Genomic DNA, 14681 nt, shown 5'->3' on the forward strand with positions numbered 1-14681 from the left:
AAAAAGATGAGAAGAAGATACATTGAATATAACACTATTCTGATTAATTCTTGATATTTTTAACATATTTTCTTACCAGCAACTTTTAAAAGAATATAGAAAATCTCTGGTTTATAATTTATTGGAAGTTTTTGGAACAAACATTGATGGTCTAAAGCTGTATTTGACCAGCGAGATGTTCTGTGTCTTTTGTTATCTGCAATTTGTGTACAGTAGTACCTCTGCAATAAAAAATTTAATTCACTTGAATCTCAGAAAATATTTTGCTAGTGTAAAGTCACTAAAAATATGTATAATTTATTATGATTCATGTGAATTTATGTGTAGACAATATGACATTATTAATTACTACAGCTATGATTTTGCATTCAGAATTACTAAAGTAGCTTAAAGAATATCTACATTTCATAAACTAAAAATAAATTACATTAGGAATACATCAATACAAAAACATCACAAATTCAACCACCAGAACTGTAACTTTTATTTGCTAATATATTTTAATAAACAGGCTTACTCCATCTGTAAGACCCTGATAATTCCTCTTAGGAAATCATAGAAAAATAAAATACAATAATTATTAATTTGTACTTTGTACAAAAATCTTATTATGTTGCTCAGCAGGTAGTTTTGCTAAACATCATATTCTTTCAGCAAATAGATGACATGTAATGCAATTCACCACAAACAATCTCTCATGTTGAGAGCTGAGCATTCTATAACACTATTAACTTGTAAGCATGCCAGCACATGAAAATTTACATGGAACATCATAATATTATAGTAGATTTTTGTAAGATGAAAACAATACCACATTCAAATAAATTTGAACTACTTTACTGGTATAGCAAAGTAGATAATAGGTAGGATTGCAGTTCAGTTAACACCGTTATACTGTGTTTATCTCTACCATATTGTGATTACAACCAGAAAAGAGAACATAGGCTGTGTAAGGATCCTGAGTGAAAGGCATATATTGAAGCTCTAAATGGTGATAAAATACCAATATTGAAAAATAATAATGTAGTGCTGCGCTTCCTTATTTTCATAAATAGATCTTCCCCTCCTTTTGTAAAAGTAGATGAGTATAGTGTAAATCCTTAATTAATGATAAACAGCTTTATGTAACTTTAAGAGATACTTTGAAAGAATCACATAGGAAGGAAAAAATATTTTTAGCTGCAGTTTCCCCCTTAGTCAAATATAGCTCTATGAAGGATTAAATGTCTCAACCTAGACTGATGTTACTTGAGTATTTTATAGAAAAATGCTATTTAGTATTAAGCTTTAGGATTTGTGCTACAAAGGTGTTTAGAGCTATTATTTTGAGTGCACTGCAACTGTTGATATCATCTACCATTTAAAATTTGATATGGCCATTTAAATATCTAAAGTGTTTAATCAAATACACATTTATATGTACACATATTATCTTTATATTTTTGGCTATGCTAGAACAGCAATAAATTGGAGAACAATCTTATTCCATCATTCACAATCTAATTTCACATCAAATCAAAGAATAAATATCATTAAATTCCAATACATTGAATTTCATACAGCCTATCCAGAAATAAATCACCAAGCACTATTAAAAGATCATATCCTTATGTTAGAATAGGGAGGGAAGCAATGAACAAAACAACCATCTTGCCCACATGTTTCTCCCAAATTATAGAAACTATTTATGTTTTCCATATGAAACAAAAATAATAATTTTTACCTAAAGATTAGTTCTCACTTGTCTTTATTTATTTTTAAAAATTCAGATGAGCGCTCAAAACCTCCAAAATAGTATTCAGGAAAATTGACAGGTTTAGAATACAATATACATCTTTCAGGATTTGGCTAATTTCAATTTTATAGGCCTCAGATTATAATGAATGGCTAAAAATTATTTCTGCCATTTACTCTGTAATAGACAAAAAAAAAAACATGAGAAGTATCTATAGCATTTAAGAAATCCTCAATCACTTGACTCTTATCAAGAGTCCTTGGAAAGCAAAAGTTTTAGGTCTTCCAATAAAATTACTTATATTTAATAAAGATGCTTTGAAATATTTTCTAGGTTTTTTTCTATCCTGTATTAACACACAAATACCCATTAACTATGTCTGTATGTATATATGACATACATCTATATTCACTTTCCTATTCTGCAACTATTTATGTATCTCTCTTCCAGTCTATACTCCCTTATCACCCCTGTATTGACTTTTCTTTGTAAAATTAAACTACTCACATAGTAACATCTTTACCTCGCCACCACAAATCTACTAATCTACCTGCATATTACAAAGTCAGCTTTCCCTCTTATTGGAGTTTTATGTCCCTGCTCCTATAAAAAACTAAACTTCCTACTTGTGCTCTGAATTCTAACCCCTCCAGGCCTTTGCCATAATTATCTTTTCTCTTGCATTATCAGTTTTCTCTTGTCTGCCAAAGTACTCTCATTAGTATATAAATATGCTTTAGTATCCTTTATGTAAATAAAAGAACAAAAAATCTCCACAGAGCTCTCTTGACCCTACATCTCCCTTCACCTACTGCCTTAGCTCCTTTCACTTGCTCCCTTTACAACACAACATTTTGATAGAATTCTTTATAGATTCTGAGTCTGCTTTTTACTTATCTCTCTTCTTAATCCACTTCAGTCAGGCTTTGATTTCATGGTTTCACAGAAACTGCCCTTTTTGAGGTCTTGAGAGAGACTGCTCTTGTCAATGTTGCCAAATCAAAGGGCAGTTTCATTGTTCTAATCCTGATTTTGGCTATGCTAGAACAGCAAAAAATTGGAGAGCAATCTTATTCCATCATTCACAATTTAATTTCACTTCAAATCCAAAGAATAAATATTGTTAAATTCCAATACATTGAATTACATTCATTTGGATTAAAAACCTTTAATCCAAATGACTAACTGCATTTCTTTCTTTCTTAACATTCCTTAGTTTCCTTTGTTGGTTTCTAATTCTCTGCCCACCTTCTAAACATTGCAGTGCCCTGGAGCTCAATCCTAGGCACACTTCTCTATCTATAGGATTTTCCTAGGTTCTGTACTTTAAATACCATGTATATATGGATGATTTACAAATCCTAATCTCTGCTCCTAAATGTTCCTTGGAACTCAGATGCAGCTGTCTACTTAGTAGCTCAATTTGGATATCTAACAGTCATCTCAGGCATTAGTCATCTCAGACTTGATTTTTCTTCCAAATCCGCTTCTTCTCTACCACCATTGAATCAATTGTCTATTCCCTAAATATGGAATTTAGCTTTGATTTTTTCTCTCTCTTCATCCCTCATTCCCAGTCCATTAGCAAACCTTGTCTCCAAACATATCCAAAGTCCATGACTTGTCTTCATCTCCACTACTTCCATCCTAACAAAAGTCAGTGTTTTCTTTTTTAAATTATTCCAGTGGCCTTATTCATGTCCTTGTACCTTATCTCCTTTTTGCCTCCTTCTTTGCCTCATTACTGTGTACCACTGTTCTCTTTATATACTGTTCTCAAATACTCCAAATTCCCATACATAGTTAATATTTCTTCTGCCTGGAATGCTCTTACCCTGGATTTTCTCATGGCTATTTTCTTCATGTTATTCTGGTATCAATATAAATGTCATGTCTAGAGATTTCAGTTACTAATTAATGTGAAGGAGTCAATGTCATACTATGTAACATGATTAATATAATTACCAGTACAACACATCATTATATCTTTGTTGTGTGTTTTTACTGTTAGAAAGTCAATTTCATGAGACAGGGACTTTGCTTGTCTTGGTCACTATTTATCCTCAGAGTTTTGAAAAGGACGCTAGTATGAGGTAATATTCAATAAACATTAGTTGGATGAGTGAATGAATTTACAGATACATATATTTTTAAAATTTATCAGTGTTATCATATTTTAAAATTTAGGAATTATAATTTTGGAACAGCAGTAGACATGACTTCCTATATTTTTGTTGTTGTTGTTATATTCATTTCAGAGTGTAAAGAAATTAACACTGAGATTTGGACAAATCATGATTTTCTGTTGTTTATATTAAATTACAGATATTTAGTGATTGCATTTAATGTAGGGTTATCAAGATTGTGTTTTTATATTTCCATGCATACATTTATTCATGAGAAAGCAAATGTTCTATGAAATATCTGAGCAGTAATAAATAAAAGAAGAATGACTTCAAAGAAAGAATAGAGATTCTTGCCATTGTATTATGGAATTTGGTTTCAACTTCTTTGACAACTGGAAAGTTACAAGCATTATGAGACTGAATGAAGATATAAAATATGCAGTGCAATTGAAGTGTAATCTAAATTTAAGCATTTGGAGATCAAAAGATCACAATTAATATGTAAGTACCATATTTTAAAACAGTACTACATAACATTTATACAACTGCTTAAAAGACCAATTGGTGTTAAAAAATAACCCTTTTGATTCGTTCATCTGTATCTTATAGATGCTCTTAATTGAATAATAGAATGGGATAATTCATTAATATATATAAAATATTTTCACAGTCCAATATTCAATGTATAATAATATATTTGATTGTTAAGCAAAATTTTAAATTAGATAAGCCTTAGAAATAAAAACCAGAGTACAGAAATGTTAAGAATTTTGATCATTTTCCTTATTAATAAAATTTTAAAAATTAAACTCTGTTCTGTTTTTTGTATTTTCATAAGATCTTTTCCTAATTTTATATATTGATATACATTTAAATAACTATTAGTGGACTTATTAGAGATTCTCATTTTCAAAATTTTCTCAGTTTCAAAATTAACAGTAAGAGTAACTAACATGACATAATTTCCCTTTGGGCTTTTCTAAAAGTTTTTTTTTTTTTAGTTGTTGATACAGTTTTAATTTTTATTTATTTATATGTGGTGCTGAGAAGCAAATCCAGTGCCTCACACATGCCAGGCAAGTGTGCTACCGCTGAGCTCCAGCCCTAGTCCCTGATAGATTTCTTTTCTTATTTTTCTTGGTTGTTTGTTTAAAATGAGATAAGCAACAATTTTAACACAACTATCCCATTACTTTTTGTGTTTTCCTCAATTTGAAGTGTATTTGGTCTGTTGCCATGTTCTATATTCATAGTCTGCTTCTGATTTTTCAAAAATGAGGTTAATATAGTAGGTATAACTAACATTTTAGAAAATATAGATAATTAACAATTATCCCTTCAAATTTAAAAAGTAACGGTTGAAATTTACATTACACACAAAATAAAAATTAAGTATGGTTTATGAGAAATGTCCAAAGACATTTATATCCTACATATATTCAAATTTTAAATGTTACAATATAAGATGGACTTTGATTAGCAAAATGATTAATAATGTACCATAAATCTAGCACACAGAGGAATTATTAAAATCAAGTGTTACTCATCTTCACATTTGTTGGCCCTGTTCAAGTATCTTGCCCCACACCCTCCACCAAAATAGTTCCATTTCACATTTTAATTTTTTTTAATCTTGGAGGCCTGAAAAACCTAAAATTATACCAGAGCTCTAATTTTTATAAGAAGAAAATTAGATTTTTGCATAGTATATTAATACAGTTTTCTTTGAAGACATATATGGCATGGGAAGAATGAACACATTAAATAGATTCAAAACTCCATTGAAAAATCTTTATATACATTAAACCTTACTTTCTATATATTGCAGAAAATTTTTAAAAGCCTCAATAATTTACTGTCCATAATAGGCAGCATTATCTTAAAGATACTCTAAGGATATGGCAATAATAGTTCTAGATAATATACCAATAGATATTCAAAACACTTTAACATCAGCCCTTAGTCACATTGAAAGAATAATAGCTTGTTCACTTACAAATTTGTTAGCAAGCAAGTGGTCATTGATTTTGTCATAAAGTTTCTATAGACCACATTTTAAGCAGACTTATTTTAAAGAGAAAAATAATACATGGAAATAAAGCATGCATAGTTAAAGAAAATCTTCATTATGTCTTTAATAATGGTATTACTGTATGAGAATTATAAAGAGCAAAAGTTTGTGTGAAAGTTCAGCTAGTAGAATTAATTAAATTCTGGCTTCCCTAATTAAGTGAAGATATGTTTATATGAAAAATATCAAAAGTGGTTTTTACCTAAAATCCATGCAGTTTATTCTACAAATAACTAAATGTCGAAGAGAGATTTTAAAATCACAGAAGCAGTAGAAGAGAATGTTTTAAATTAGGTAAAAACTTGAAAATAATAGTATGTCACTCATTTTTGTGAATTAGCATTATTTATGCTATCCATCATGATTTCAAAAACTTAAGTGATTCTGGGTCTTTCTAGAACAAAGGAAAATTAAGACTGTCCTAAGGATGAACTAACTATAAATATGGGAAAACATAGAAAGGTTAATATTAGTGTGGCTTTTTATATGAGCTCATATTTAACTCATGAAAATAAGGGTACCTATCTTCAAAATAATAATGCCCAATATAAATCTTAATTGGATAATTGAAAATGAAAAATTGTAATTCCTATGTCCTTAATGTTTCTTTATACTAATGCTTATTTGGTGATAAAGATAGTTCTCCCTTCAGTAGGGTTAATAAGATAGAGACTCTGAGATCAACCAAATAGGAATCCTTAGGATAGTCATCATTGTGTTCTTGAGTTGATAATAGTATAACTAAAATGAGTTATGAAAAATTAAATATAGTCAGAAGATACAAATGATAGAGAAATGTGGATAAAGACAGTGTTTTAAAATTTTCATTAATTCCAATACTTTTCTAATTTATAACTCCTGGGAAAATTTTTGTATTAATTTGTATTTTATTTGCTAATAAAAGTTGAAATCTTGGGGCTTAGGAAGTAACTCAGAAAGCCCACATAGCATGTTTAAGATCCTATGTTCAGTACACAGCACTGGGGGGAAAAAGTAAAAATCATATCTTGGTATTATATTTAAGAGCTAACTTTCATTCTACTCTGTAAGATTATATTTCTTTAATGTCTTTGTTATTCTTAGGGAGGAACCGGTTCTGTCTAAGGGTAGAGGAATTCATTGAGATTTTTCTCTTAAAATTAAACGGATAAAAAATTCCTTTAAGGGGCTGGGGCTGTAGCTCAGTGGTAGAGTGCTTGCCTAGCACAGGTGAGGCACTGGGTTCGATCCTCAGCACCACATAAAAATAAACAAACAAATAAATAAATAAATAAATAAATAAATAAATAAAGTTATAAAAAATTCCTTTAATTATGTAGAGATTTGGTAGTCTGACTAATAGGCATGGACATTCATGCAAGAGCCTTCCTTTGTTTTGTTTAGAAGGAAACTTTGCTTTCAGTGGGAAAGTACAAAAATAAAATAAGCTAGAAGTAACTAGTATCATTAACTTCCACAAACTTTGTACTTGCTAAGTTATTTTTTAAAAGGTGAAGTTTATTATTTAGTAGTGCTTTGCTGCCCTTAGTAATTGCAAAGCTTTCTTTTAAGTTTTTGTTTTATTTTTTAATATAGTAATTTTGAATCAACACTGATAAGCTAAGGGTAAACTTTCAGATATATTTTAGGTTCTCTGAAAAGCAAGTGCCAGACACACAAAATATTTGAATTAAAAGCAAAGAATGCAAGTGCTTCACTTATGTTATAAATAATCTCATAATAATTTCACTTAAGTTGAATCTGTTAGTCAGAAAAAGAGAATTAGTTAAAACTACATTTTATGACCTAAATATTCTGAATATTTTGATCTGTTTTCCCATAAGACTTGCATATGATGTCACATCCCCTTATAACAAGAAAAAATTAAATTTTGTCCTAAGAAATTTTTGACAAACCTGGCTTTTTACAAGAGTAAGATATTTACTTTGATGCAATGTAAGATTTTTTCCCTTTATTTCACTTAGTAGTATGTTAATTTTAGTTGTAAGTAATCATCTCTTCCCTTTCTCTTGGATCACATTTGAAAGGATTTTGTGCAACTATTAAAGTTCACACTTATTGTTAAATTTACTAGGGCCAGTAATAGCTTTGGGAAGAGTTTAGTTACAGAATTGTTTTTGAATAAAGAATGATATTTTCTAACTGACAACACCTTTGAGATAGTGGGTCTACATATGAACTGAAATATTTGTGACTGGACAATACAATATCAATTTATGACTCTTGATGAGGAACAACTTTTGAAAAGAGAGACTCTATTAGAGAAACATTTCTTTCTGAAAGGGATTACAAATCCAATTCACAATAGACCAATTTTTGTTTTGTTCTGTGTAAAAATCTAACCCCAAGTGATATGGCAACCATAGCAAACTGCAAATAGGCTCTCACCTCTAAATTTTAAGCTTATGAGTTAATTCAAGGTAAACAGTATATTCAAATTTATCTTTGCATAAAATTTTATGCATATAGGGGACATTTAATAGATATTTGTAAATTGAACTAAAAACACTTTATACTGCCTTTGCTTAGCATTATAAAAATTTGAAAAAAAATTGAAAATGTTGATCATAAAATAAAAAGCGCTTCACTTATATTATAAATAATCTCATAATAATTTCACTTAATAAGTGACTATAGTGCTGGATATTCTGATGGAACAACATTATTAATTTTACCTTTTGGAGGTTTCATATAAAAAGCATATAAACTTTTCCATTAAGTGTGAAACATGAGTTTCTTGTATTTTGTGAAATTTGAGCTTGGAAAATTTAAGGTGATCATACTAAAAGAAGTATGACACACCTGCTTCAAATCTCTTTTGTATTTTTTTTTTTTTTTTTTTTTTTTTTTTTTTTNTTTTTTTTTAAACTTTAATTTATTTGTTTGTTTATTTTTTTGTGGTGCTGGGGATTGAACCCAAGGCCTTTTGTACGGGAGGCAAACACTCTACCAACTGAGCTATATCCCTAGTCCCTAAATCTCTTTTCTATATAAAGACATAGATACCACCTGTGAGTTAATAATCAGAGCTCTTGATTTGTAAAATATTAATTTCTTTTTGTGGTTACTAGGGATTGAACCCAGGGCCTTTCACTTGCTAGACAAATGTTCCATTACTGAACTATACCCCAGCCTCTAATTTCTTTTAAATTAATATTAAACTTCCTTAGCCAAAGTTACAGAAAAGGAACATCATAATTCATTTCAAAATTACTTCCTAGCATACTTAATTTTCAGCTAAGGCAAAGCCAGAACCCATACCCTCTGTGAATGCAAGTGTTCCCCTTTGTGTGATAAGATCTAACATATTAAAAGCATAATTTTTGCAACCTTCCCTAATCTTCATCCTTTTCTAAGGCGATCTATAAGACCTTTTTAGATTTGCTGTGACTCTGATTCTGATAAGGATCCAAGATGTAGTGACAGAAGTTGAGAATGGATGAGACAAGATGAGGCAATTAAAAAGAAGAAAGAGGCTGAAAAATAGTGTTATAAAATTTAATAAATGAATAGAAAAATTATAGTATGGATGAAAATTTTAAGAAATTTAACTGACTGCTTTTTAGAGCAGAAATGTAATATAGAAAGTTATCAAAACAGATTTTTAGGAAATGTGTTTGGATGATATGTAATGTAATTTATTTTCCACTATCACTTTTTTAATGACCTTCTGTAAAGACTTTGCTATTTAAGAACTGAAACTGGATTTGTTTTTAATTCATGGACTGAGATCAGCATTAAATTTATAACTGGAAGCTGCTTTATTCAGATTATAGCTTAATAGATTTTTAAGGATTAATGCATCATGAAATAAGTCTTTTTTGTTATGGCATCCATAACTTATTTATTGATAGTTATTATATAACTCTGAAAATCTACTGAAATTCTGGATTCCCATTAGGCCAAAATTTATAATTTCTGATTGCATGTTTTCATAAATACCATTTTAAAAACTTTATTTTATTTATTTGTTTTTTTATGTGGTACTGAGGATCAAACCCAGGGCCTCATCCTTGCTAGGCAAGCACACTACCACTTAGCTACAACCCTAGCCCTTCTGATTGCATTTTTAGTTTAATTATTTAAATGCCTCATCTACCTACCTGATTGTACATTATTTTTACATTTTTTTCCAAATATGTCTTATACCATGAGATAATAAGTTGACTATGGATTGGAAATTGACTACCCAGAAAATAAAATACAAATGGTTTCTTCAACTTTCTGACTTTCAAAATTTAAAAACTCCTTCAATACACAGACTAGGAAATTTTGTAAAGGCAGGTACATGAATTTTTATGCATGTTTTAGTTATCAAAAATTATTCCTGAAGACTTGTGATTTATGGAAGTTACTCATTTACTTTTATAGAGTTAAAGTCTATACTTATGCATATTAAGGAAGTTTAATTATTGAATATGTGCACCAGTAAATCTTGAAATGTTTCATGTAAAATTTCCAAATGAATTTGGCATTTTACTTGTAGTTATTACTGAATGTTATAATATCCCTGGGATTGTGGGTTTCATGATTGGTAGGTAGTAAAGAAAAAATATCCTTATATTTTAATGCTGCTGTTTAATTTTGCATATATATTTCAACCTTACTGTATGATGAAGTTCAAAATTACACTTAAGATTATCACATTTGTAGATCTTTATCACATTTATAGTTCTGTAAAGTGTAATTTGAAAGAGAATATTGGTTGAGAGACAAAATGACAAAGGAATTTTCCAATCTGTAACAAATTGTTAGCAAAGAAAAAAAAAAGAAAAGCATCATCAGACCTTTTAAAGACAAATATTCTTAACAGAGATCTTTAATCTTTCAATTACTTAATATCCATTCCATATAATTTAAATACTCTAATAGAATTTATTTCATCAAGGTATACAGATGCTGCTGACAGAGTCATATGGAAGACCATATTATTCAATATTTTATTTTCCTAAATACCTTCTTTTGTTGTATTATAAAAATAAATATATATGATTAATAAATTTCATCTGTTTACTTCTGTTCTTATTTAATATATACTTGAAGACAGATAAATATGGAAGCTTTATATTTTCTCTAAATGTATCCAGATCTGTGTAAATGTATCAAGCACACTGCAGATAGTCTATGAGTAATACAGGACCATGCAGGTTGACAGCTGAAAAATGTGGCTAGCTATTTCTGACACTTAAAAAGTGATGGATTACTCATTTTTTCTTTTTTTTTTAAAGTATACTTATAGAATACTCTAAAGACTTTATTCTAGCTTTCTGCATTTTTGTTTTTCAGAATGAGAAAAATTAAGCTGTTCTAGGCAAAAACAAGGAAATAAATCAGCAAAAGAAAATATGTAGAAGGTTCTAGTATAATGGGATAATCCATAAAATCTTAAAATAAGGAAAAAAAAGAAACAGTGAGCTTCCTTAAATACAAGGAACACTACTATGATTAAAAAAAAATGTACTTTAAGTCAGAATTTGAGAATGTGGGTAGGGAATCTTATCTTTGAAATAAAATAAAAACCAATCTATTTAATCATCATATTTAGACAATCTGCTTTGTATTTTTTTCTACCTTACCACATTCTCCTTACTCTTTCACCTAGCATGGTAGTCATTTTTTATAGGTTTACAGGAAGCAGCTGACATTATAATTGAATTTGTACTTAAAACAGCATTATTTTGATAAACTGACGCAGCCTAACTCACTGAGAAAATATATTTGCCTTTTTGTTGCAAGCCTCTCAGAAGATTGTGACAAGACACCTTAGCTGTGCTCACATTTTTATGTGAACTATTATGGACACAGATTGACACACAATATATATGCTCAGTAAAATCTATTTAAATCCAGTTTGCAGTATTCATACTTATTTCTTAGAAGGCCTTGAAAATAGCTCAGCATGTTAATGTAACTATTTTTGTGAACAGACATAAAATTTTTTAAACTTGCAAAATACACCATTAGCAGTCAGCTGGATACATTTATTTTGTTAGGTTACCACATAGCTATCATAAAATACTGTTTTAATTAATCATTTCATATTAAATCTAAGGCTATAATCTTATATTTTTTATTCAAACCAATTCCGAAAACAACCACTTTTCTCAGTTCTTTGATAATTATGTTTGCAAACTTGTGATGATGAGCTAAGGAACAGACATGGGTTTATTCCATCCTTCACTCTATGAAAGCTATTAGAGCAATGGACTCACTCTTGGTCTTTCTAGGGATCATCTTCAAAACATAGTAGAGAAATACACAATAGTAAAAAAATTAGAGGGGAAAAGCCTCTAAACTACCACCTACTATGAAATGTGTAGGACACTATAAAGTTAATTAAAAAAATATAGACAAACCCAACCTTAGAAGATTTAAAAGCACAGTATTTTTCTCCCGCTCCCTCCCCAATACACCCTTCTCACCATAGTCACACCTGACAAGAATGCACTACATGGAATCCTTGGTCATTTAGGCAAATCATTCTAATAACATCAGGCACCAACAGTTTAACTATTAAAAAATAAAGCAACAATACAACCCATAAAATTGAGTAAGGTTATCTAAAAAATAAATATTAATGTCAATTTGGAAGTTACTAGATCACAAAATAGGAAATAAAAGTCAACTATTTCTTTCTCATCTACCATTAAACTCTACATACATCGTTAAGGATGCTACATCTGGACAGATTCCTTTAAGTCCATGAACACTTCCCAAATACTTCTATACAAAGTTACACATCCATGCTGGGTTATTTATCATTGTGTAATGATAATCTGAAGTGGGCCAAGATTTTATTTGCAGGCTATTCAGAGAGGACCTATGTAGCATGAATTTAAAATCCAGGTTGGAAGCAGAAACATAAGGTGTGCAGCCATAGTCTGAATGGGAGACCGTGGTTTAGGAAGTAATGTTTGGAGAATCAGAAGAGAGAATAGTAGAGAGGACATTTTCCTTTTAGAAATGCTGAGGCACAAAACACAGGTGCTTGTAGTACTTTCATACATGAAATCCTTTCTCCTGTATGTGCATCATATGTAAACGTAAAGTCTGTATGCTGCTGACTATTCGTCTCTGGTGTCCAATGAGTATGACTCCAATTCTCCTAATGTCACTGAGAGAGAGAGAGAGAGAGAGAGAGAGAGAGAGAGAGAGAGAGAGAAGAAAGAGAAGGAGAAGAAGGAGAAGGGGTGGGGGGTTGGAGACCAAGAAAGGAAGTAAAAGAGAGATAAAAAGAGAAAATGAACATTTGCATTTTATAAAAATGAGAGAGAGAAGGAAAGAAAACGAATGCTTAGATACATTAAATATGCAACAGGTCACACTTGCCAAACATTGTGTAGTTTAATTGTTAACAGAAATATAAACGAACAGTGAGAGTTTGTTATTTTTTTTCTTCTATCTGGTCACACAGAATGTATAATAAGTTAATCTCAAGCTTAATGATACAGGGAAAATTTCATATCTAGGTACCTATGAAATGTTCAGATATTTTGTAGGCTGAAGGTTATATATGATTTAGATCGTTATATAAATTTGCGACAGTAGTAGCAAAATGATCAGTATGCAAGGCAGAAGGTATAATACGGATTCCATTTGAGTTCTTGATTTCTCAATAATCTGAAAAAAATGCCATTAGGTTGAACTATGAAATTGTTATTACTGTTTTAAAACAATGGCTCAATCTAATTGTTTTAATATCTAGTTAAGAAAAAACTCACACGTTCAGCATTTATATTGCACATAGGTAAAAAATGATCTTTGAGACAATGGAAAATGTCTGGCCATTGTAATAAACAAGAGGAGCCCTGGAGTGACATGATAAGATTGTATTAATTTGACAAAGGTAGTAGTAGTTATTGATTATGTAAGAAGAAAATATGAAGAATAAATAAGGTAAAACTACATTTACATGTAGTTTGTGTGTACTACTCTTGTTCACATTATAGATGTGAACAAGAGTAGTACACATTTTAGAAAGCATTTAAAACATTTTTAAAAGCTATTTGATCCTTTCTAAAAATAATGGTTAAAAATGTAATGTCCAACTTCAACTAGAACAACAGAGATGGTAGAAATGACATATTAAGGGCTGGGGTTGTGGCTCAGCGGTAGAGCACTCGCCTAACACATGAGACGCCCTGGGTTTGATCCTCAGCACCACATAAAAATAAAACAAAGATGTTGTGACCATCTACATCTAAAAAATAAAATATTAAAGAAGAAATGACATATTAACCTTAGAAAAGGTGTTATTGATATAGCATTTGAATTTATAATTCCCTAAATAGACATCTAATTACAGTAATAACCCTAGTACCACTTACTCAATGCTCATTCTTGAAATCAGGTCAAATGTTGTAAACCCTGCTGCCATGAAGTTATTCTTATATTGCCCCATCTTTATAGAATCCAGCCAGTCACCGACTGTGACAAACAAAGGATATTCAGAAACTTCACCAGGAGACTCTGGCATTCTATGGGGAAAACAAAACAAAACAAAAACATAGGCACCAGACAAAAAGTCAGATAAAGGTTTTCTTTTTCCTTTTACAATATTGTTAACATCCAGTATTTTTATCCTCCAATTTTCTGTTATGCAAATTAATAATAAAAAACCCATTTGTTGATCAAGTCAATCTTTTGTCTTTTTTCTGCTTTTTGCCACAGTTGGATCTTATATTTGATAGATCTTGAAGAAATTAACATCTTCTATCGTTTTTTTTTTTTTTTTTTTTTTTTTTTTTTT

The 14681-nt window shown here is 30.1% G+C and overlaps 1 protein-coding gene across 1 annotated transcript in view; it reads right to left on the bottom strand.

Annotated features, from left to right (window-relative positions):
* Positions 1 to 10784: 10784 nt before the first annotated feature.
* The window catches only part of Epha6 (EPH receptor A6), an 800746-nt gene continuing 796849 nt past the window's right edge, over positions 10785 to 14681 (bottom strand). The window contains exons 17-18 of the mRNA XM_048803856.1: positions 14260 to 14409; positions 10785 to 13046 (exon numbers count right to left, since the gene is read on the bottom strand). Of these exons, the coding sequence (XP_048659813.1) occupies positions 12932 to 13046; positions 14260 to 14409 (265 nt within the window). The 3' untranslated portion in view covers positions 10785 to 12931. The remainder of the gene's footprint in view (positions 13047 to 14259; positions 14410 to 14681) is intronic.

Source organism: Marmota marmota, unplaced genomic scaffold (assembly GCF_001458135.2).
Source record: "Marmota marmota marmota unplaced genomic scaffold, marMar, whole genome shotgun sequence".
Lineage (NCBI taxonomy): Eukaryota > Metazoa > Chordata > Mammalia > Rodentia > Sciuridae > Marmota > Marmota marmota.